Raw genomic sequence first — 25,664 nt, forward strand, 5'->3', positions numbered from 1 at the left:
GCTCCAATGATGATAAGTCCGAAGGGCATCCTTTTGTAAGCAAATACTCCCCACTTGGTAATAAATGCAATCTTTAATCCTTTTTCATGTTTGACCATCACTTTATTATAACCAGAGTATCCATCTAAGAATGACATTATCTAAGAACTCTTAACAATCTGCAATACTTCGTCCAACGAGGGCAACTGATAGTTGTCCTTTTCTAATGCTCTATTCAAAAAGAGAAAGTCCACACAATCTAATTTCTCCATTCTTTTTTCCCACTGGGACAAGGTTAGCAACCCATGTCAAATGTCTAACTAGAAATATGATTCAAGCAGCTAATAATTTATTCACTTCTTGATAAATCAGCAGCTCCAACAGTGCATTAATTGGTCTTTGCCTTTGCCTAAATGGTTTATCTCCTAGTTTGAGTGGTATCGTATGCGTGATGATTGATGTGTCATATGTTCTCAGATCTTCATAAACCCAATCTATCACATCCAGAAACTCCCTCATGTTCTTACTTATACCTTCTTTCTCTTGTGTTGTGCATACTTTACCTCTAAAAACATTCTTCTCATTCTCAAAGGTCCCCAGTTTTATCTTCTCACAAGCGCCTCCTTCTGATCTTTCATTCTTATTTGATCTGAGCTGATCCCAATCAAATATTCTTTCTAACTGTACCATGGTGCACTGGAATGTTGCTCCAACATTGATAAGCCCAAAGGACATCCTTTTGTAACCGAATACTCCCCACTTGATGGTAAATTTAGTCTTTAATCTACTTTATGTTTGACCATCACTTGAATATAACCTAAGTATCCATCTAAGAATGACATTATCTTAGAACCATCAACAATCTGCAATACTTCGTACAACGAGAGCAATGGATAGTTATCCTTTTTAGGTTCTCTATTCAGATTGTGAAAGTGCACACACACTCTGATTTCTCCATTCTTTTTTCTCACTAGGACCAGGTTAGCAACCCATGTCCAATGTCTGACTAGAAATATGATTCGAGCTACTAATAATTTCTTCACTTCTTGATAAAGTAGTAGCTCCAGCAATGCATTAACCGGCCTTTACCTCTGCTTAAATGGTTTAGCTCCTCGTTTGAGTGGTATAGTATGTTTAATGATTGATTTGTAATACGTTTTCAGATCTTCATAACCCCAAGCTATCACATCTGGAAACTCCCTCATGTTCTTAAGTATACCTTCTCTCTCTTGTGTTGTGTATACTTTACCTATGAAAACATTCTTCTCATTCTCAAAGGTTCCCATATTTATCTTCTCATAAGTGCCTCCTTCCAAGCTTTCATTCTTATTTGATCTGAGCTAATCCTAATCAGATATTCTTTCTAACTATACCATGGCGGGATGGAATGTTGCTCCAACATTGATAAGTCCGAAGGGAATCCTTCTGTAAGTGAATACTCCCCATTTGGTGGTAAATGCAATCTTTAATTTGTCATCATATTCGACCATCACTTGATTATGACCTAAGTTTCCATCTAAGAATTACATCATATGAGAACCGTTAACAATCTACAATACTTCATCCAACGAGGTCAATGAATAGTTATCCTTTTTTGATGCTTTAGTCAGATTCCAAAAGTCCACACACATTCTAATTTCTCCATTCTTTTTTTCTCACTAGGGAAAGGTTAGCAAACCATGTCAAATGTCTAACTGGAAATATGACTCAGGCTACTAATAATTTCTTCACTTCTTCATAAATCGGCAGCTCTAGCAGTGCATTAACTAGCCTTTGTCTCTGCCTAAGTGGGGTAGTATGTGTAATGATTGATGTGTCATATGCTTTCACATTTTAATAACCCCAAGCTATCACATCCAGAAATTCCCTCATGTTCTTAAGTATACTTTCTTTCTCTTGTGTTGTGCATACTTTACATATGAAAACATTCTTCTCATTCTCAGATGTCCCCAAATTTATCTTCTCACAAGTCCCTCCTTCTGAGTTTTCACTCTTATTTGATCTGAGTTGATCCCAATCAAATATTCTTTCTAACTGTACCATACCCCTCGGAATAGAATTTGTCTTTAAATTCATGACTCCAATGTCTATTTCTACTTCTTCAGGGTCCTCTTCATCAATGACGTGCTCCAATGTCTATTTCTACTTCTTCAGGGTCCTCTTCATCAATGACGTGTAGTGAATACATCCAAATTTGTGATGAAATCTAGAGTGTGCTTATTGTCTTCAAACACCTGGAAATTTGTAGCATTATCTAGAATGGATGGCACTGGTGTCAGTTCCATTATAAATTTCTTCAAATTTTGCATCGCAAGTGGTTCTAATGAACTTGCAGCCTGAGCCAACGAATTAGCTACTTGGTTTTGGGACCTATAAATTGTCTTAATAATAAAGGCATCAAAACTTTCAATTAAATCCCATACTCTTTTACGATAGCGATTCAATATCTTGTCATGACAAGTATACTGTATCCCGATTTGTCTCACTACTATTTATGAGTCTCCAAAGAAATGAATCATCCTAGCACCCTTCCCAATTGCCAACAATAGTCCATGTATAAGTGATTCGTACTTTGCAACATTGTTAGTGCAGAAAAACTGAAGTCTATGTGCAACTAAGTATGTATCTCTGCTTACACTGATTAGTTCAAATCCAACATCAGCTCCCTTTTTTGACTTGGAGCCATCAAACCTTAGAGTCCATGTTTGATTCTAATTTTCTGATGTTTGTAACTGGTCTTTCGTTGTTTCCATTTTTGCCTACAAATTCTTACTTTTATCTTTTGACTCCTGTGGCTGGACATTTTCTTTTTAGTAATATTCGCTTTAAACTTTTTTTTTGATTTTCCAATAAGATTACAATGCAAACACAATAACCCGTTAAGGTTAGAGAATTAAGCTAAAACAACTAAAAGGGAACCCTTCCACCTTTTTCTCACCGAGAGCCCAATCTGGGAGGATGAGAGCATACGGTGTTCTGAGGATCGTTAGCACCATGCACGGGCGCCAAGCCAGCCCCTTCTGCTTATCCAGCAAGATAGAAACTAAACTACTTGGCGATGAACCAGCCAAGGAAACAACAAGGAATTTCAACTCAATCACTCTACCGCATATTTCAGCGGGAGGACAATACATAGAAACTATCACTCTACCGCATATTTCAGCAGGAGGACAATATCACTCAACCACTTACTCAGTGGGAGGACAAGAATTACAAATATCAAAAGTAGGGAGTAGGCCAGCCTCTTCCACTTTTCAGCGGGTATGCTTTACAATCCAGAAGTAGTTGATAGTACTACTATTCAATTTTACAAAGAGAAGAAAGATAGAATAGAAGAGCAATGCTGATCACAAAAGATAACTACCACCAAAACCAGCTCAAACTACACTCACTCGCAAGAACTCAGTCAAACATCAACTTTCGAAAATCTGATATAAATTACAGCAGGCTGGAAATGCATAACCCGCAACCCAAAACCACACCAAAATGCTCCCAACTCGCTCCAAACTCACCCAAAACACCCGACGACACACCCAAGCTAACACTAGGCATAAAGTGACTAAGAACAAACTGAAAATGACTTCAATATGCCCCCAAACACATAGCATGCATCCCAATGCACCCACAAAAAGTATGCCTATGCTGGAAAAGTATGATTTGCATTATAAAATTAAAGACTCCAAACTAAGGGCTAAAAACTTACAAATCTTATCGCAAAATGCACAAAAATATTTCGAGCTAATACCCAGAATGATAGGTTGCACGGGCAGGGAGGCAGGATCGAATCTTTGCTTCAACCACACCAAAACCCAACAGCACTGAAATCACAGCAGCAAACTCGACACTCCAAAAACCACACTAAAACTGAAAACGCACACTACAAACTTCACCACAATCCAACCCTCAGCTAGGTACTATGTTTGAAGTACGAAACTGGCTAAACTAGGGAGCCACAACTCCGAAGCTCAAGTTCACTCACCATTCCGACAACATAACAATATAATTTCTTCAAGATATCCAAAATGAGAGCCCAAGGCTCTTATTTATAACTTTCATCCAACCAAATTCAAATGCAAATGCACACCAAATACACCTAAATCACATGTCATTTCATTTCACCCCAAAGGCGCCCAAACCCATTTGAATTTCATTTCATTTCATTTGTCCCTTCAAAATGGCGTCCCCTTCCATCTAGGCAAGTTCGAACTTTGCCTTGGAAATAACTTGCAAATATAAATATAATAAGCTCATGAAATAAGCTTTATTTCTCTTATGCCACTGACTTAGGGAAAATTAATAAAATCATTTAAATAAAATAAGCTTGTATTTCCCAAAGTCATCCAAATAATAATAATTAAATATTAACCTTAGAATGTAGTGTTAATATTTAATAAAACATTTTGGAAGCCAATTACTGCTCAACACCAAATGAATTGAGGGCTGAAGTGCTAGACCAACAGTCGGACTGAACTGGAGCTCTGAACTGCCCTGCTAAAAATAGAACTACTTGAACTGATACTTACTAAAAATAGTAAGTCATGAAATCATCTTCGGAAAACATGCTCATCGAACCCAATGAGAGAGCTCAAAAAACCCAGAAAACCCTCAAAATCTGGTCAGCTGCCACCAACTTACTAAAAATAGTAAGTTTAAAATTCCTCTCAAAACTGAATGCATGTCATATCACTGAGTAGCTCTCTAAAAACCCCGAAAAACTTCCCTAACAGAAGTTCCAAACTCCAATTGCTTCCCACTCAAAATCCACCTGGAAGCTGGAAACCCTAATTCTGCCAAAAATAGCCTACGTGCCTCCTGAATAGGCTATTCCCCACCAGGAATGATCATTGGCTAGAAGGGGACATTACACTTTTCCTAATATGCAAGTGACTCTTTAGCTGGGCTTTCATGATCCCCTACATCTGTCTTGTGCATGATTGATGACCTTAGAGCGTTGGGGCATCTTTTCCTAACTTGGCCTAACACTATCTTGCACAGGGAGCACAATATTTTAGGGTGTGCAGCATTATGCACCCTACGCCAATTAGGCAAGAGTAAGTCTTCAAAGAAAATAGTCTTCTTTAGTTGTTTTCCTTGTTCTATGCATTTGAGGACAAAGTCCCTAAAATTGTCAAAGAGCTCAATTTCCTCATCTGAGGACTCATCACCATCGATCTCCTCAACACATACCTCAGTACTATCAGGTATATTTTCTAAATCTGCAACTAGTCCTAAACAGTGAACAAGTAGAACTTCATCAACTTGATAGACTTTTGGCTTATATGTACCCAAGTCAATTTCCAAGAATAGAGTCTCATTCGTTTGATTATATTCTGTTATCATGAGCTTCATCCTGGGTTTTGTTTCTATCCTGATCTGAATCAATACTCCTTTCCATGGAAGCCACATATGTGCAAAACTTGTGCGTAGATATCCATTGAGGGTCTTAGTCCAATCTCTACTCAATAACATACCATATGCACCTAAAATATCAACTACTTGAATGTCAATATAGGTCTGCACACTAGGGTCAGTTTCCAATTGCATATGAATATTGTTCAACTCTCCAACTATGGCTTCTTTAGTTTTATCTAGTTGAGTCACTTTTCAGTTTGTTTTGGCAGGGTTCAAGCCTAGAGCATTACAAATTGATAATGGCATGACATTGACTAATGCTCTAGAATCCACCAAACAGTTACGAAAATTTTTACAAAAAATTCTCGCAGTTTAGAGGAAAGGAGGTGGCTCAATCTTTTCTTAAATACAGTGACTGGAATTTCTACTTGTCCTACATTATTTTCAGCTGCTCCTTTGACTTGAGTCTTTCCTTTATCTTTTGTTTCTTTACTATTTTCCGCAGGTTCCTCAGTTGAGGTCTTCTAAGATGTATGCTCAACTTTCTTCTTTTCTTGAGTCTTGGGAGAATCTTTGAGACTATTCAATACCATTTCTCTAACTTCTGTTACTTTCATCAATTCAACTAGAGATATGCTAACTTTTATCTTCTTGAATTCTTCTACTACCAATTGACTTAATTTGGCTATCTCTGATTTATCAGCAGGTTGTTCATGCCAGGTTAATTTAGCTGTTGTTGCTTGAGTTGCAGTTGTTTGAGCTTTTGCCATTACTTTTAACAGTCGGACTTTTGTTCATATATTTCTTAGGCTCCTTCAGGTACCGTGGGTTATTGCTTGCATTCTGGTCTGGAGGAACTTGAAGATCATTTAGAGGAATAGATGTAGTATACAAGCCATTATTCTTATTGCTCCTTAGGTTATAATAACCCCTATTTGCTTGCTAATATTGCTAAAATGCATGTACTTAGGTAGGTTCTTCCCCTTCAGACACTTAATTCTCATCTTGGTTAGGGAAAAAGAATGAGTGATGTAACTTTACAAAACCATAGCTGTGTCATCCCTAGTCATGGGAACGATTTTGTATCTTGAAGGTGGAGGTATTTATTGAGCTTCAAAATTTTCGACTTCTCTTTAAAAGATGTTGGAAGCTACCTGAAACTCAATACATTGTAATTTTGAGTGTTATTAGTATTATTCGGTCTGCACCAGTTAGACAAGGCTGCCTCTGCTAGGAATACTTTATCTACTAGTCTGCTCTCTGCAACTAGTGGATTATTTAGAGGTGTAGGGACACCTCCATTGTTTGGTCAAGTATTCCATGTTGTGTTCTGCCTCTGATAATTCTGATTTTGGTAATGATTCTAATGCTGATACTGATTTCTTTCAGCAATCTACAACTAGCTGTTCTGGTTTCTAAGATATGTCACTTCAGTTGATAGCTTCTTCATCTTCTCGATTAATTCTTAAATCTCATCCTTTTCTTCCAGTGTTCTACTTGAAGTTATAGTATTCTGGAGGTACACAGGTTAAGTAGGAAGTGCCTAAGAAAGTGGCATCCTAGGATGAACCACTAGTTGGTTGGTGGGAACTTGATACACTAGTTGAGGAATTTGATTCATTATGGGCATATTGTGTGTCAAAGCCTAATTGAGACCATAAATCTAATCGGTCTCATATGAAGAAGTTGTCCAGCCACATTTTGATCCAAACCATTGCTTACTCAAGAGCTTTAGCATAAGTTGTCAAATCATTCGGAGCGGGGTGAGTTCTCACAAACTTAGCTGTAAGATAATCCAAGGCTGAGTAATATATCTCTCTAGCTGAAGCATCATTGATACTGTAAGGAGGTTGTAACCTGGTATAAGCCTTAAAAAATCTAGTGTTAAATGAAATAATGGGTTCATGTTCTTGCCTCCTTGCCTCCACAAATTGCCTATACAATTCTGAGGGCATAATCGGGATACCAAACTTGCCTTTGAATGTTGTTTCAACAAATCACAAGAGTTTATGGAAGCTTTAGGTAGATGAATGAACCTATAAAAGGCTTCCTCCCCTAGAGAATAAGGAAAGAGCATGCATGCGACATCTCCATATACCACCTGCCTTGTTGCACAATGCATCCTCAAAAATCTTGATGTGTTCCTCTATTGTTCTATTTGGATCGTTAACATGAAATTTTGAATAGAACTTTTTGGGATTTTTGAGGCATCTCGTGATAATCAATGAATGTGAGTGGAGAGGGGTTGTCAACCATCTATGGGGCACCATTGGGAGGTGATGGGTTTTGACAAGCCACTGTGAGGTCTACAAGCTAAACTGTAACCATAGCCTGCTGACCTGGAGACTGTACTACAGCCTGTTGGATACCGAAAGATGATGATTGGAATAAGTTTGAAGGACCTGGTTCAGCAAGATCTGCAGTTCAGTTATTTTGTCTACGCTTGTAGAACTGCAACTCAACGAAATTTTGTTGTCTTGGTGCTGATCTGAGGATTCTCTCAAACCTTTCTGGAGAAAATGAATTGATTCTATCTAGCTTTTTAACCCTCCTTCTAGCACTAATTATGTTGATGAAGAAATTTGCACTTTCTAACCATGCAAAACAAAATATACTGGGTATATCCTATACTCTCTTGAATAAGGAAATCTCATATGCTATCTAACACTTATCAAATGATATGACCTCAAGGTTTCAAATGTTAGGTCCTCACAACACTTAGGATAACCTAGTAAATAATGTGATTTGCTGGTAATCACAAGGGGACTTACACAATCATTACTGGAATCAATTTTCTATAGACAAAACTGTAGATGATTTCCTAGATCTATACCTCCTTGGACATCTGATATTCAATATGATTGATGCTTTCTAGTGATTTTTGAAGACAGATTTTAAAGAAATATCAAAAAGCTTTAAGGTTTAGAGAGCTAATCTAATCCTAATGAAACAACACTAAGAGTAACAAATCAAACCCATAAACAAGATTCAGCTTTGTCAGTTTAACACAACTTAGCATAAACCAGTACAATCTTCAATGGTGATTATTGATTTCAGATCACTAATACATATTGAACACGTGATATAATGCAATTCAACACATAATCGGCAATTGAACTTAAGGTCAGAAAATGTTCAAACTAACCATACATAGAAATTTACAATCAACAAACTCCTAATGGTATGAACAACAGTTATCAGATATTAATCTCAGAAATCATCTCATTCTAACTTGCATTGAAATAAAATAACTAATTTAGAGAAGTAGGAAACATGCACTCACATAAAATAACACATAAATCACCAAATCAATGACTCCTGTATTTATTTTGGCAGAGTTCTTGCAACAATTCCAAAAGACTTCTCTTTTACAATATGAGAGGGCTTGCCCTTTTATAGATTTTTACATTTTGGAACAATGGCCAGGATTAAATCCTTTCAAGGGCCCAGATTTTCCTTCTAGAAACTATAACCACTTTCATAAAATAGATTCTAACTACTTTCTAACCACTCCCACTAAAAGACGAAATTTACACATCTCTTGGCACAAAAAGACAAAATAACTTGTTGGAGAAATAACCAATTTTTGACTTTATAATATAACTTTATTTTAGCCAAAAATTTATATTTCTTTTCAACTAATAATCATTTATTTTCAAATGGATAAATCTTTCCATTTATCCCTTCTAGCAACTTTTACATATTCTGCAAATTTTACTGTTATTTCTTCTAACTCCTGTTGTGGTGGCATCGGAACAGTCTTTATTCAAACCTTCATAGATATAATTTCTTCATCAAACTCCTCAATTTGGGCATCCCAATCTGCCTTGAATTCCTTATATAGACTCATCATCATGGATAGCTTACCAACCTTTTCCAGATTTTCCTTACAAAGTGGCCTGGATTTGAAATTTTTTCCCATGCTGTCCTAAATGTATTAATTTCCATTTTGTCCTTCTCTTCTCCTATCATGGTATCCAAAAATGTTAAACAACCATCTCTCAACCCTCTTACCATGATCTCAAGTTTGCGCCTATCTCAATGACACCAATAGTATTCTTCAAGAATCGCAAGGTATGATACCACTAAATTACTATCTTAAGTTTACCTTTTTTTACAATTCCTACACTTAACGATATTTGTGGATCTGTCTTTACCAGGAAATGTAGTTAGATCAATGTTCCATGGGATACTATATCAAATTCCTTGCAATGAATGTCTATCTTTCTCAATCCCCACATAGCTCCAAAGCCTGATACTCATTCAGCATTTCTTCTAAAATCTGTTTTCATCTATTGAAAAGTTCATCCATCCATTCCCTGATTGTCTTAGCTCTAATCTCATTTCATCATAATCAATAATTAATTGCTTCACAAGGATGGCCGGAGGTACATAAGACTCATCTGCTTGCTGTAATGGCCTTAATAGATGTTCTACATACTTCTCTTCGTGTTCATCCTTGGCCTTGTATTTTACTTTTTCTTGTGTTTCCTTCTGCAACCTTTTGAGTATAGCCTCGAAAGAGTCACGAAATTCCTCCACTTCTTGCTCCTTAGTGGCCTATCCCATGCTTAATGATATAATCTTATAATCCGCAGAGGTGACCTGCTTTCTTGTCTTATCCACAGCTAGAACTACTACATGCACAACTCTATTCTATTTTTCGTCTCTTGTTATCTTGGAGTATGTTCTAGGTCTTTTCTTTTCTTTAGGTTGTTCAATTCTTGCGAAAAAATAATCATCAACAATTATTGGATTTACTCCAAACACAATTCACTACCATCATGCTAGGGATGGACAAAAGGATCAAACACATGGATCAAGAAGCACTTAAGGAGCTAGAACACTTCCTATCACATGTCTATAGGTAGGCATCCATTTAAGGCACCATCTCGTTATGATAATCTAGTTTTTTCCAATTTGATGTTTGCAAATAGTAGGGCACTCGCCAATAACGATTTTGGTGAGTATCATCAAGCAGAGAAATCAAGGATCATCCCTAATAGGCTCATGGCAAGCAGGAGCTCTATGCCATCATCCACATCAAGGAGAGGAATTTGAGGAATGGAGATATCACAAGGATCCCAATGCATTAAAAGAACCTCCCCACAGAAGGAACTACATGGGTTCGAACAATGATACTTGAGCATCCAAGTTTGTATAGACTCCATAATGTTTTTTGGTAGTTGTCTCATTTCATGAGTATAGAATCCAAGCTCTATGGGCATTATAGTATGATTCATCATATTTTTATGGTGATATTTGAGCATCTGTTTTTGTAATTGCTTGAAGGTAAGCAATTCTAAGAAGGGCAGGTTGTCATGTCTCCTTATTAGGCTAAAAGAATTAATAAAATTTTAATTTGGGATAATCACTTTATTTTCAAAACGGCAACTTTTTTTTTTTGATATTTAAGGGGAACTTGAGGTTGCATATATTAGAAAGATAGAAAAAAATTACATCATTACTGCTTAAGAAGCCAGTGTCTGTCATTCAAAATCATCAACTCTTAACTACTCGACCACTAAATTACAAAGAGAGGTGAACCCTACCCACCCAGCAACAGTGTCATGCCACAAAGCCATCAACTTGCAATGCACTTGAACCCATCTACAAAGAGAGAAAAGGGATCGAGTCCTTTAACACAGAGAGGTGATGACCACTACTAGATACCAAAAGAGAAGATTGTCATTGTTGAGCTGAGGTTGAGCACAACAAAGGTGCTATAAACAACTAAAGAGGATCTGCACCATGCCAAAAGAAGGGAACCATGTTGTGGATAAGCCAAAAGAGCTTATCTTCCCATCCCTGACCCAAGCAAGGAAGCTAGTGAAAGGCCACAACCTTGTCCTACATTTGCTCAAGGTTTTCTTCCACCCCAAGCATTAATGCTCTTAGCTCTTCCCCATCTACTGCTCTAGTGGCCAAACTATCTGCTTCTCAATTGGCCTCCCTAAACACATGATTAGCCATGATATCTTAAAAAAACTTAGCAACTTCCAAGACCATATCTAGGAGAGCTTGTAGCTTCCAAAAAGAGTTTCTTCTGATCCTAAATGCATTTATAAGAATGGCGGAATCACCTTCAACCTCCACTTTCTTGATGTTCAGATCCTTGCAAAATTGCAGACCTAAAAGGAGAGTGTTGTGATGTTTTCATACATTGCCCCATTGCGAATGGGGACCCCACTTTTTGCTTCGCTTGGGTGTTCCAGTTGAGTCGTCTTAACCTGACAGTAGTCGTGGCTATTAGCCTTTGCTAGTGAGAGAGGGTATGTTTTGGTGAATGTTAGGGTTGAGGGATGTTGCTATGTTGCAAAGTTGCTAGGATGTCGATGTTGTCTTGTTACAAAGTTGTCAACTTGGAAAAGTCTTTCGGAGTGTTAGGTGTTGTGAGGAGTGGATGATAGAGCATGTAGTGGTAAATTTGCTTGTACTTCCGTTAGGAACTGCAAGCACATCACCTTAAGGTCATGAGTTGCAAGATCATATTGTGCAAGGCCTAGGTGGAGGAAGTGGCGTCAAAATTGTTCGTTGTTTGGGTTTAACCCCCTCATTTCATGTATGAACTTATGCACGGTTTAGGGGGGTAAATTGTGCACTAGTACCTAGCCTCATGATCAAGAGATAATCTAAGTGTTGAACCTAGCCCTCAAGAGATAGGACTTCGGATTTAGGGGTTCGGGAAGATAAGATACATGTTCGCAAAAAGGTAAGGAGTAGACTAGTTCCTCGAATCCCAAAATTTGGAAAGGAAGGGAAATTTGGGATTCGGGGTTTGGTGAGACAAGATACCTCTTCCCAAAAAGAGAAGGGGCCGAAATCCGAAATACCTCTTCCCAAAAATGGAAGGGGTAGACTAGTTCCCCAAAATTCGAAATCCGAAAAGGAAAGGAAGTCTGGGTTTCGGGGTTCGAGGAGACGGGATACCTCTCCCCAAAAAGGGAAGGGGTAGACTAGTTCCCGGAATCTTGAAATCCGGAATTCCTAAGAAGGAAGAGGTAAGGAGAATGAACCAATGAACTCCAAGGTCTGAAGGCAAGAGGCAAGGGTGAAGGGAGAAGGCCCGAAGTCCACCTCATGACAAGAAAACACTTAAACATTTTCTTGATTTCTTGACTTGGCACTTGATCAACTGGGGCAGCACTGGTCCATGGAACATGTCTCTAATTGGCTCTTCCTGATGGACCAAGGGTGTCATAAAATGACAACAGATACCTTACCTGGCCTTGTATTGTCTAAATGAATTCATAGATACTAGCAATCATTTAGTGGCCACTATCCCCACATGAATTTGTGATACTTCCTCCCTTCTTAATTGAACTTATAATCTTTGTGAATGTTGACTACCATAAGTTTTATGTTCTCATCTTGTAGGGAACATTGCTTGTTTTATATTCATTATGATTTCATACAACTCAATCATCCTCTAACAAACTTCAACCATTTCTCAAACCCTAAAATCATTTTTGGACAACTTTGGTATAGCCACTTTATTCTCCGATCTCTTGTTCAAGCTGGTATCATACTTGGAAGAAACTACAAGTCTATTGAACTAATGATCATCCTAGCCAACCTAGCCACCATGCTCCAATTGTTCTATGTATTCCAACTTACCCTCCATGTCACTATCAGCCTCTACATCCCCCACTTCCATCTAGCTCATGCTATGTTTTCTCTATATAGTCATCCCCTCACTCATTCTTAAGCAGGTCCTAATCATGTTGCTACATCTCTTCCACTCCAAACAATCACTTGAGGTAGGCTTACACCTAGCTTATCTCAAAATGGTTCCTCAAAAGGCTCGAGTTTAAATAGATGCTCTCTTGGGATGGTGACCAAACAAAGGAGACTCCATAGGTGTGTTAAGCATAGCTAAATCATCAAGTGTAACAATATTTAGACTCTCTTTACTCAAAATCTCAAACTCCATATGGAATAAAAATGCTAAGTACTCCTTATGCTCCATGTACAGGGCTTTTCCCATGAATAACTATAGAAACATGGATAGAATCAAAGAGATGCGTAGCTTCATCTCTCAAAAAAATAATCTCCATGTATCGGCATGTCTATATGGCACACTTTTATCTTCTAAGGTTACTTGTTCATGATTGTGCAAGTTTAAAGGTTCACCTTGACTAACCTAAGAGGGCTCAAAGGAATATAAGAGTGATAGAGCTTAAGTGAGAAATGTAGATGATCTTTTATCTTAAAGATTTTTGGCATTTCAATCCATAGGAATCACTCTTTGCTCCTAATAGATGCATTTGTCTTGCTACTAACCAGCTACTTTGATTACAAAAATCTTAGGCTCCTTTCAAGAGATGTAAGTAGATGAGTGAAAGGAAGTCAATGATGTTAGCTTAGATTTTCTTGATGACTTTAGTTATTAATACATATTAATGATGTTGATTTATTGAAATTGGATCTTCACCTTTCATGGAATATGCATTCAATATTCTCAAATTTCCTCCTCAATGTGATGAGTAAATCCCTCCTAGGCATATGTTTCTCACTAAAAAAATTGGCTTTGAAACCCATTGATCCTAGATGCCTTTAGGATTATCCTAAATTAACAAGTAAATTTTCTAATTTTCCTAGAGAAAACTATGATAAAGTTAACAATTTTGAGATGATTTTTAATCTTATTGGTAGATTAAAAGAATGAGAATCATAAGAGCCTTAATCGTTAGGATTGATAATAGAATCATGATGCAAAATATTAATAAGTCAATGAATGACAAGATGATAAGCATACCATCAAGACGTTGTCGATCCCTGATATGCCAAGTTCATAAAAGAAGGCAACACATATTATTCGCCTTAGGATTCCACTGTTAAACGTTTAGAATCACAATGTTAGATATGTATTTATAACATTTTTCAATGAGGAAATAAATCATTTTTGTTCAAAAGTCATGAAGTACAAAACTATATTAGGGTGTAATTACAAAAGCCAAGAACATGTGTTCTATTTGGAGACAAGAAAGAGCTTGAATTGAAAAATATTTAAAATGAACAGTTTATACACATTGACCTAGACCCTACCTTGTTGAGAGAGTATTGAACTTTGTTCTTTTTGCAAACATTAGAATACATGGAAAAATCTTTATTCTTGAGAAAATGGAAATGTAGCATGAGGTAAACTTATGCATATCAATCCCAAGAACCTAGATATAGAGAAAAGGATATAGAAAGGTATTTAAAAAACTGACCTTGAGGAAATTGTTATAGTTTCTTTTATAGACTTCCATCTTTGAATGAGGATACTCTTACACTGAGGTGATAATGACCTTTGTTGGTATTCATTTGGACTAGTGTTTATTGACTCCACAATAAAGAGTTTTGCATAAACTCCAGAAATCACCAAGAGAACAGTTGCAACCTGAGATTTTAGCTAGGCAAATGAGTTAGGCTAGTGCATAGTTGCAACATTTTACATATATGGCAACCAGAACCCTTAAAAGAACCTGCCTGAAAAATATAATCTTCAGAGAGAAGCCATGCTAGTAGATTCCCTACAACATGGGCAGCTGAAAACATGCCTGTTAGGTACCCAAAAGCAATTGCTCGTTCTCTGCCATCAACAACATCTGCCTGATCATGATACAAATTGCAAAAATATGACACATATCAGAAAGAATTTTAACATAAATGAATCTAAACATTATTTTCTGAAGGAACTTTTTTGCACAAATTATCTCATTAGTAGGGTTAAAATGATAGTTTCAATTAAATACGAAGAATTTTCTTACAGTCCTAAAGACAACTTTATTAGATTGGATGAAAAAGAAATTCTAGAAAGGCAATCACATACATCTCTGAATGTAAATCACTTTTCAAACAATTTTACTGCTCATTTTGTTTGACGTGTGAAATCTACAGTCCAAAGAGATTTGTAAATATCTCATGAAAAATATCAATCAAGTTTAAACCAATAAAAGATCGACATACAAAACAACACACAGGATGTAAATCACCAATATCATCATTCCCACCAATCTTATTAAAATGATTGACATATTGTTAGTATTTAAATTTGTCTATTGCTAGACAACACAAAATGAAACAACATATAACAATTAAACCATTATTAGAATTGTAACAAGAAGCTCCCTGAGATCTAACTAATCCTAAAATTAATAGAATTTACAAGTATGCACACTATTCAAAATTTCATGGGGGTTTTGCATAATGTAAATATTTGATTAACTATGTTTTTGGATCAGATGCAAACACTAGACTATCAACAATCAAGACTTGCAGTAATATGTTCAGATTTGAGGGTAAACTATTCATACACGAACAAGCACAACTTTCTTCTGGTTAAAGTAGAGACTAGTATAGCACCAACAAGTACTACCCCTCGGCTAAATCAGAGGCCGATTGATGTAGAGCCAACATGGAAACATGGTGTGTTTAGAGTCTTAGACCAACACCCACAACCTAGAGTCACAACTACCCCTTGAATGACAACAACCACTTGAATTCTCAGACTTCTCAAGCCTCTTAGGACAGTCTTAGAGACTTCACAATGCAAGAAACATCATCCACACATAATTTGTGTGACAATATCCATATATCTCAATCTAGACCTACTCCCACATAGGCTAGGTTAACACCGACAAGCATGAAATGACTATGCAACGAGGTGGGATGGACCAGGGGGCTCTATCATGACTGAAATAAACCAAATTAATGACTTTTGGCAACCCTTGAGGTCTACAACCTAGACTGTTCACTTTGGGCTAGTGAAGGAGGCCTAATTGAATTAGGTCGACCTAACTGGTTTTTCCACCTTATCTTTCCAACCTTCCAAAGGACCCCAGAAACAAATGGATGATCTGAGTACCCTTTTGGGAGTTCTTTGAGATTCCAAAGTTTCAGACTCTGGTCCTCCTTCCTGATATCCAAACCTCAAATTGAGCCTATTAGGTCTATTAGGCCTAACTAGGATAGGTTACAAAGCAAGTGCCAACTAGGGGCTTGAACAGAGTAAGGTTATGGTTTCAACAATACTGTCCCACTCCAAAAACACCAAATCCACCATCAGAATGTTTGAGTTTGATCCATCCCAAAGTTGCATTTCATACACCAATTTGTGCTTCAACACAAGCCAGTCACATGAGGATGCCCCGCAAGGGTCAACAAAAACTCACACCTGCCAACACCTTCCTGCAAAAGGCTTTTGGAATCTTAGAATACATCCCCTTAACTTGTTCTTCCCTCAGGGCTGGAAGTTTTCCTCAAATGTAAGTCAAGTTAGAGGAATTGGAAACCAAAACCCTAGGAAAAGAGGGTTTCAGACCCAATAGCAAGAATTTGCTCACCAAATGCTTCAAACTTCACCAAAATGGATGGGACCAAAACCAAGACGATCCTAGTTCACCCTACTATGATGCATTCATCAACAAATTAGACCACCACCAATCTGATAACATAGACAGAATTGGGCACAAAGCGTGAAATTGCAAGAAAATGTAGAATTCTCATTAACTTCAATCACCAACATTCAACTTTATTACATGTCTTCGGCCTCCAAGGCCTTATATAGGTGTCAACTAACTCCCCCAACCAATTTTTGAAAGTTTGTAACCATTGGAAGGAGTAGTTGGCCGCAAGACAATGGTTGCACTATGTTGTCAAGAATGTTGTCAAGCAACATTCTTGTCAACTTGACAATTTTGATCACTTACATTATCAACCTAATCAATTGGATTCCACATGATCCAAAATCACCTAAAAGACTCAAAAACAACAATTCCTACCTGTTGTGAGGTATTCACACATCGCCCCATTGCAAATGGGGACCCCCACTCTTTGCTTTCTAGGGTTAGCTCTTCTAGTTTTGTTGTTGGTCGTTTTAGTGTCTTAGCCTTTGCTTTGAAGGGATTGAATTTCTCAAAGGTCATCAAGTCAGGTGGATCTCCTTAAGGTAGAGTGAAGGAGGTCAAGTCAGTTCAGTGATTAGGGGTTATTTAGATCATTCCAATGGTCCCAGAGCGAACTTTGTCTTTGAGTACCGTCCTCCCAAAGGACACAAAGCGAACTTTCTTGTGAGTTTGATTATATAAATCTTATCCTTGAACTGGTCCTAGAGCGAACTATGTCTTGAAGGCTGTCCTCACAAAGGAGATAGAGTGATTTGAGCTTGTCTTTGGGAAGGTCGGTGAGCGAAATATTTGTTATAGGTCCTATTCTCAGGAAGTGTCGGTTGAAAATTTTGTACACATGGGGAATTATATAAAATTGTGGTTTCAACCACATTGTGTGAGTAAAACTCTCCTAATTAAGGAAAGGCTCCCCCTACCTATCTAATACTAAAACTAAAATAGGCTGGAACAGCAGTCTTTCTTCTTTTTTCAAGAAAGTCAATATCCTTTTCTCTTAATAGAAAAGTGATAGCAATTTAACATAAAACAGCAAGAACAACTTTTTCATATGAAATGAGAGAAAGGAAATGAAGTTTCCTGAAAGTTCAAAGACTTCCGTCACTTCCTTTGGGATAGGACAGCAATATCAAGCTCAAAGTCTTAAGTCCTATCTACCCTTTTCTATTCTAATGATGCCAAAAACAAATTATGACAGCACAAAGTCTGAAATAATTTATTTCTTTCTACACAAGACAGTAAGAACTAGTGTGAGCTCAAAGTTTCACAGCTATTTCTTATTATAAAATCTACTTCTAATCTCTCTCAAGAACGAGTGTAAGCACAAAGTCTTAAAACTTTTCTCATTAGAACTTAAACTAAATTAATCTCCAATACTTGCAGCACAAAATCTGCAAATCAAATTTGATTAAGCCCTTTAAGAAACACTTGCAAGAAAGGTAATGTTGAACATAAACTCAAGAATATAGCACAAAGTCTCAATACTTCAGTAATTTTCTTCTATTCCTTTCAATCCTTCAATTTACACATAAAGCTCAAAGTCTTCTTTGCTGCAAATTTAGCAGATTTATTGCTTGTTTTCCAAAAGATAAAGATTACAATAGACCCCCTCAAGTATTTATAAGAGAGGAGTCTTGAGAAAAAGGTGGGAGGATCCTAACTAGCTGGAGAAATTCTCTCAACCACCAAGACTTATTCAATAACTAACTATGACTTATTCAAAGTTACAAGTAGTATTCTAAATTGACTTCTTACTCGTCTACTTGTAATTACAAAACTGCAAGTAATGACTTAACTTGCAATTTACAAAATGTTTTTACAAGTAAACTTGTCAAAAGAAAAACTACAACTAAGAGGTTACAATTCTGAAAAATGCAACTAAGTGTTGAAAAGCACTTAAGTTGCAGCATGTGAAGACATGAATCCTTTGAACTTCTGGATGATCGTTCGTAGCTTAGCAGGATTCGGCTCGTGGGTGTTCTTGGCAACAATCATGGTCTTTACAATTGTATCATGGCATTGAAGAAGCATAGAGTTGTTCTTCTCCAAAGTGGATTGAAATCACGCAAAAAGATTTGATGATTCATCGAAACTTGAATTGAGTCAGCTGAAAATTGCTCACTCCTACGCTCATTATGAATCTTAATCTATAGATCTACGAGCACTTCTTCTTCTGGTATCAACTCCCCATTCTGACCCATGATATTGCAAGAGACCTTCTCACAGTGAGAAACAACACCTTGGAATACTTCAACTCGCAATCTCATTGCGTCATCAATCTCTTCAATGAGGGATTTGAGAACGAGGGCTTTGTTCTCTAGAAGCTCTTCAAATTCCAGATACATGACCCTGGAAGGAATAATAGCATGCTCCTGAAGAACACTCAACTATTGTCGAGGCATCTTGCACCAAACCGTCAAGCTACCTTCAACCCTTTCCAAGTTCTGTTTGAAAGTCTCAGAGGTATGATTCAATTTTTCTTCAATGGTCTCCAACTTAACTATCATTTGGAATATGTCTTTTAGCATTTGCGCACATAGATCATGAAGTTGATCCACCCAAGAGTCCAACACTTGTACCTTCTGAGCAGCTCTTTCAACTCCCCGAATTGATTCTTGTGAACCGGAAGAACTTGAAGAATTACTCCCTTCACTAGCAGGTTTTGTGATTTTATTAACAGCTCCAATAAGTTGTCTCTTCTCCTCTTCTAGCTTATATTTCTTCACTAGAAGTTCATCATAATGTTGTACTAGTGAAGCTACGGATTGTTGGGCATCATGTTTGACCACTTCATGCGTTTGTTTACCCAATTCTATCCTTGTAAGCCTGTAATCAACAGCTTGCATTTCCTCGCGTGGCTTATCTGCAAGAGGCTCAACAATTTCAGCCACCTTCATCTTGTTGTTGTCAATTGTTACCCTTGAGATCGTCTTGGCTCTCTGAGAAACCTTGGGCCTAGATTGCTTGAGCTGCTGATAATCAAAGACATCAGGACAAATTTCCTTCTTCCTCTTGAGAGTGAAAGAACTAAGCCATGGAGGTAAAACGACTAGTTCTCCTCGAGTATCTACTGAAGGCAAAGGAGAAGCAGTTTCTATTCAAACAGCCGTGATCACCCTAGGAGAAGTATCTGTTTGGATGGCAACCATGGTTTGCTAGGTAACCAAAGGGCATGAAGATTGTCTCATAAACTCTTCAAAGACGGAAGTAGAGGTATCAATCTCTAACAAATCAATGCATGCAGGAGTATCCTCGAAGATTTCCAGCAAACTCTCTTGTTAATGATCAAGAGGTGGCTCAACTACTGAAATGGGAACGGCATTCTGAGGAGAATCATCTGCTACTGTGTCAGGAGGAGATAGAGGCAGGTCCATGGAATCTGAGGAGGGAATCTCATGAGGTGATTCCGAAGCCAGTGACTTAGGTGCATCATCTGATTGTTGTCCTTCCTCTGGATCATCAGGATCAATAACATGAATGTGAATCTGGGATTTTTCTTTCCCGCGAATTGTTGCATCCTCAAGAGGAAGCACTATTGTCCGACTAACCCGCAATTTGATCCTCGTGCCTGAAGATGATGCACATTCCTTGTTATGAATCTGAATCTCAGACTTACGTCCAAGAGGTCCCGTAGAGTCTTCTTCTTTTCCAACCTTGATCTTGATGAATCTAACACCATTACCTTTGAGCCAAGTGTTGGTGTTAGCTAGGATAGGCTGAAATCTTTCAAGAATGGAAGTGCATTCTTTATGTGACCATTGGATTAAAGGAAGTGGGGCTTCATCAACCCTTCATGAGACATACTCTGGATCACGCACATTCCCATCATCAATCATCCCTTGCGGAATGTCCACCGGGTTCAAATCAATAACTTTCTCAAGGGTGAGTCTGCAATAGCCCATCTTGAGAACCTCCTTTTCTCTATGGAGATCCACCCAGATATCCTCAATGCGACGCACATGTATGAAGGAATTTTTGATCTTTTCCTTCATACCTAGGTAGTCAAAATCTGCCCTTGACTTAAACCTTTTGAGTTTAATCTCCTGCATCTCGGTCTCCATAGCTTTGGCTTTGGTGGATGTGATAAGGGAGTACCGGCCAATCTTCAATGGGTTGGTTGTAGAAATCCTTATCCCAACCTTATGTTTGACAGATTAATGTGCATCAACAGCCATGATCTGTCTTCCCAACTCCATAAGAATAATCTTATCAATCGAGTATCTATGAAGCATGTATGGCTGCCACTGTAGAATCCGACTCTTATATAAGTGAAAGTTGGGAATTGAAGGAACAAGCAACCATACTCATTCACTCTTTCCCATGCTTCATCTGACACCCTTCTATTCTTTAGAGTCTTGTCAAACTGGCACATGAAGTAACCAAAGAATGCATCTTCAACCCTCTTGAAATGTAATCTCTTGGGTCTCAAGGGCAGCTGATCATAGTATTCCCATACAGGTATAAGCGAGCGATCACCCTTGGTAGAAAGACCAGGGAAATGTCTAAGTGATTCTGCCAAATATACTAAGTATGAGTTCATGTAGAATGTCATGGTAGTAGAGACTGGTGCAAGTTGTTCACACAAAGCGTCACTGATAATCTCTCCCCATGATATATGATGGGACTGCCTTATGAACATGATAAATTGATACATCCAGGGCTCAAAAACATTAGTGCTCAAGACCCAACATCCTACTGAGGAGAGTAATGATGTCTCCAATTTCCCACTTGAAGTCACAACGGTACAACTTAGCCCACCTTGTGAAGGCGGCTCGTGGCTCATAAATCCATCTGTTAATGTGGCATTTGCAGTCCTTTTCCCTCTTGACATAGTATTCAGCTGCACTATCCTTTGAAATCTCCATATACACAGGTGCTGATGGTATTTTGAAGACTTTCTCAATAGTATCTGCATCAAGGCGGATTATTGTCTCACCATCATCATTTCTAATGGTTCTCGTCTCCTTGTCGAAGTGGTGAGCCCAAGCAAGACCAAATTCAGGTTCTAGGGCAGCCAGTGGAAAAGAAGATCCATGATAAATGTAGCTGTCCAACAATCGTTGCATATTACTATCCTGCGGATCTTCCACCCTTTTAATGAATTCTGACATGGCAACATGCCCTATCTCCGTATCCTTGATATGATCCAAAGGAGAGGAAACTTGTGAAGGAGAAACTTCATTCTGGTACTTGTCATATTTATACTTCATCTTCTTTGGAATGGAAGATGATGGTAAATCTGACATTGAAGAACAACCTAGTATGTTGCGATGAAGACTTAAAAGTGTTGAAGCAACATCAAGATCAGTTGCAACTAACATTTTTTCTTCTTCAAATGGGAAGAACTCCAGCCCTTGCACTTCACAACTTTGTGAGAGAAAGATGGGAAATAAATGGGGATGTTTGAAATTTGACTTTGACCAATTTTGGATCTTGGGGAACGTTTTACAAGTACACAAGTGCGGAAGGACAAACATGCAATCGGATTTTTGAAACCCGAATGCAAGTATACTTGTAAAACGGAAAATGGAGAAATGAGTGAAAAATGAGATTTTGACATGTGGGAAATGGCGTGAATGGAATGTATGGATAAAGGCAATGAGTATGAACAAAAATGGAAGGATTTTGGGAAGATCACTTTCAAGAAAATGGGAAGAACTTTTCAACATGTAATTTGGTTTTAAAAACCCGATTTTGAAAGAGTAGGTATTTTCCAACTTAGGCATTTGGAATTTCACCAAAAAAATGGTTAAGATTTTCCAGCCAAAGGGGTAGATTAATTATTTTCATCTTACTTGCAATCGCAATTTAAAATCCCGAATGCAAGTAAAGAGGGAAAATGGGGAAGATCAATGCAGTTTACAAATTGCTTTGCAAAGAAGAAAATCTCTCTGACAAAACCGTTTTAGGCAAGAACTATAGATATATACACAAGAAGAGAAAATAAACAATGCAAGAAAATGAAAGAAAAACCAAAATAAATTCTTACCTTGCTTAGCCAAGATGCCTCTTCAAGAGATGAAACAATCTTTAAAAGCGAAGACAATGAACCTCTTAAATAGAAAAAGAAACTAGAAATCCTTGCCACGTTTTTTAAAAACGTCTTTAGCAGCAAAAATGCCTTGTAAAATGGCACAAGAATCGGTCAAATCTTCCCTAAATCTCAATGCCTAGGTATGAGAAGGCAAAACGACATGGGAGAGAAGAGATTCGTGGAATTTTAGAGGACAAAATCTTGGTATTTTGGCAAACATGTGTTACTATTTGGCGCGTTAAAACCAGCAAACAAAACCACCAAATGTCACAAAAAGAGTTTCAAAATGCATGAAAGTAGCTATGGATTCAAAATGCCTTCTTCCTCCTTGAATTTCTCCGCAAAAATCGATTCGAATCATTCAAAAAATTCGCCTAAGAAGCTGGTCGGGTTCTTGGAAAAATGCAACAAGTTTGAATTTTGCATGTAATAGTGAAAATCAGGTTTCTTTCTTCATATTACAAGTTTTAACATGTTCACTTTTTCATGCACAAGGTAAAATCAGGTTTTTGAGAGAGATTTACAAGTCACAATCACTTGTAAGGGGAAAATAAAATCCCCTTAACAAGTTTTAATAACTTAACTTTTTTTTAAAAAGAACTTGTAATGGAGATATAAAATTCCCTTTACAAGTGACTTGAAAATAAAACATGTAATAGGGGAATAAAATCCCTATTACAAGTAAAAACACTTAAATAGGAACTTTATAAAAGAACTACAAGTGACTTTTAAATTTATAATTTAAAATTAACTTGTAACTTATCCAAAAAGTTCCGATTATGACTTAAAAAGCCAAAAAAGATCAAGGGGGAAATAAAAAGTAAATTACAAGTTCTAATTTCATAGAGTGCACTTGTAATTAACTTAAAATTTCCCTACAAAGACTAAAACAAAGGAAAACATTAAAACTTGCAACTTAAGGAAAATTTCCCACCTGCAATTAGGGAGAAAAAACCCGAAATTGAAGGGAAAACATAGCAAATGATACCAGAATGTGATGAAATTTGAATCGTGGTTTGCAGATGGACTGAGGATTAGTCTAGTCCAAGGGTGAGGCGAAATTATGCCTCGGGAAGCGTTCCATAGAGTAAAATTTTCATTTTTTGACAAAAAAATTATGTAATGGTCCATCAAAAAACAACAGGAAGGACACAGAGTGAAATGCATTATATGTCTTGTCCTTACTACGGTCTTGGAGCGAATCCACCACTTGATTCATGTCCTTACATTGGTCCTAGAGCGAACTATGCATTATAGGACCTGCCCTTAGGCTGGCCATTGAACGAACCTGGAAAGAGTTTAGAATGAATCCATATCTTGAACTTATCCTTAAGCCGATCACTAAGTGGATTTGATCATAGGGCCTGTCGTTAGGCCGGTCATAGAGAAAATTTGATCATTTTTGAGCTTGTCCTTAGAGAGGACAGAGAGAGAACTATTAAATATGTCTTGTCCTTGCCAAGGATAGTGAGCGAGCTGCACTTTGAAGTCTTGTCCTTAGGAGGGTTGGTGAGCGAAGTTTGTTATAGGTCTTGTCGTTACCTTGGAAATAGAGTGAAATTCATCTTTAGGGCCTGTCCTTACCTTGGTCATGGAGCGAAATGCATTATATGTATTGTCCTTAGGCCGGTCATGGAGCGAATTATGTTTTGAAGGTTGTCCTTCCAAAGGACATAGAGCGAGTTCCTCTTTTGAAGCTTACCATTAGGGTGGTTCTGGAGCAAAAAATGTTCATTTGCGTCCTGTCCCTGGGAAGGACAGAGAGCGAAAACCTTATTTATGTCTTGTTCTTTCAAAGGTCAGTGAGCGAACTTCATTCAGGCCTGTCCTCCTCAAGGTTGTGGAGCGAATTTTCAATGATAAGTTTTGTCCTTACTAAGGACATAGAGCGAAATCCTCCTTTAGGTCATGGAGCAAGTTTTCAAGGCATGTCCTCACCATGATCACAGAACGAACTGTTATATATCAGTCTTGTCCTTAGAGAGGACTTAGAGCGAATTCACCAAACTTGTCCTTATCCTTGCCATGGTCATGGAGCGATCTGTTTTTAGGGCCTGTCCTCATCAAGGACATAGAGCGAATTTTGTTTTAGCCTGCCCTTACCTTGGTCCAAGAGCGAAAAGAGTCATTTGATCATGTTTTTAGAGTTGTCATTGAGCGAACCTAATCATGTCCTTGGGTTGGTCACATAGCAATTTTATCATTTTGGGCCTGTCCTTGGGAAGGACATGGAGCGGACTGCTTGCTTTGACTTTGCTTGCCTATGAGACATAAAGCTAATAGGATAAGAATGTACCTTACAAAGGTTTTGGAGCGAAGAATGTTGACAAATAGGACATGTCCTTAAAAAGCACAAAGGGCGAATTTCACATCTTAACCTTGTCCTTACTTGAATGTCCCATTTTCTGCTCTAGTTTGTTGTGGGAACCGTTAGCCTATTCCAGAGACCCGTAGGCTAGTCGGAAGCAAAAATTAGGGTTTCCTGCCTCTAGAAGGATGTTTCTACAATTTCGAAGGCTTGCATGTTGGAATTTGTGAGTTTGGATTCTGGATTCCTTCTGGGTTTTCAGAAAGATTCGCAGTGAGGGTACATGCATAGCAAGTTATGGAGTTTGACCGACTTACTATTTTTAGTAAGTGGAGGCAGAAGCAATTGTATTCTATGGGTTTTTCTGGGTTTTCTGAGAGTTCTGCGATGGTATAACATGCAAACCAATATGAGGACCTTTTAAGGACTTACTATTTTTAATAAGTTTGGCAGCTCCTCAGAATGTGGTAAAAATTGCTTTGGAAACACTTACTATTTTTAACAGTATGCTATTTAAAGCGAGTACTATTTTTGGCAGGGATTTTGTAGCTCAGCTCAGTGGCTACTTTTGGCAGTATTATTTTGGCAGGATCCTGTATTC

General features: G+C 37.7%; 1 protein-coding gene across 2 annotated transcripts in view; it reads right to left on the reverse strand.

Annotated features, from left to right (window-relative positions):
* Nucleotides 1-25,664, reverse strand: part of LOC131075102 (uncharacterized) — a 318,013-nt gene that overhangs the window by 224,392 nt on the left and 67,957 nt on the right. For both annotated transcript variants that reach the window (XM_058011935.2, XM_058011929.2), the window contains exons 4-6: nt 14,806-14,928; nt 14,547-14,716; nt 14,090-14,165 (exon numbers count right to left, since the gene is read on the reverse strand). In XM_058011935.2, coding sequence (XP_057867918.2) covers nt 14,090-14,165; nt 14,547-14,716; nt 14,806-14,928 — 369 coding nt within the window. The remainder of the gene's footprint in view (nt 1-14,089; nt 14,166-14,546; nt 14,717-14,805; nt 14,929-25,664) is intronic.

This window comes from Cryptomeria japonica, chromosome 11, assembly GCF_030272615.1.
Source record: "Cryptomeria japonica chromosome 11, Sugi_1.0, whole genome shotgun sequence".
Classification (NCBI taxonomy): Eukaryota; Viridiplantae; Streptophyta; class Pinopsida; order Cupressales; family Cupressaceae; genus Cryptomeria; species Cryptomeria japonica.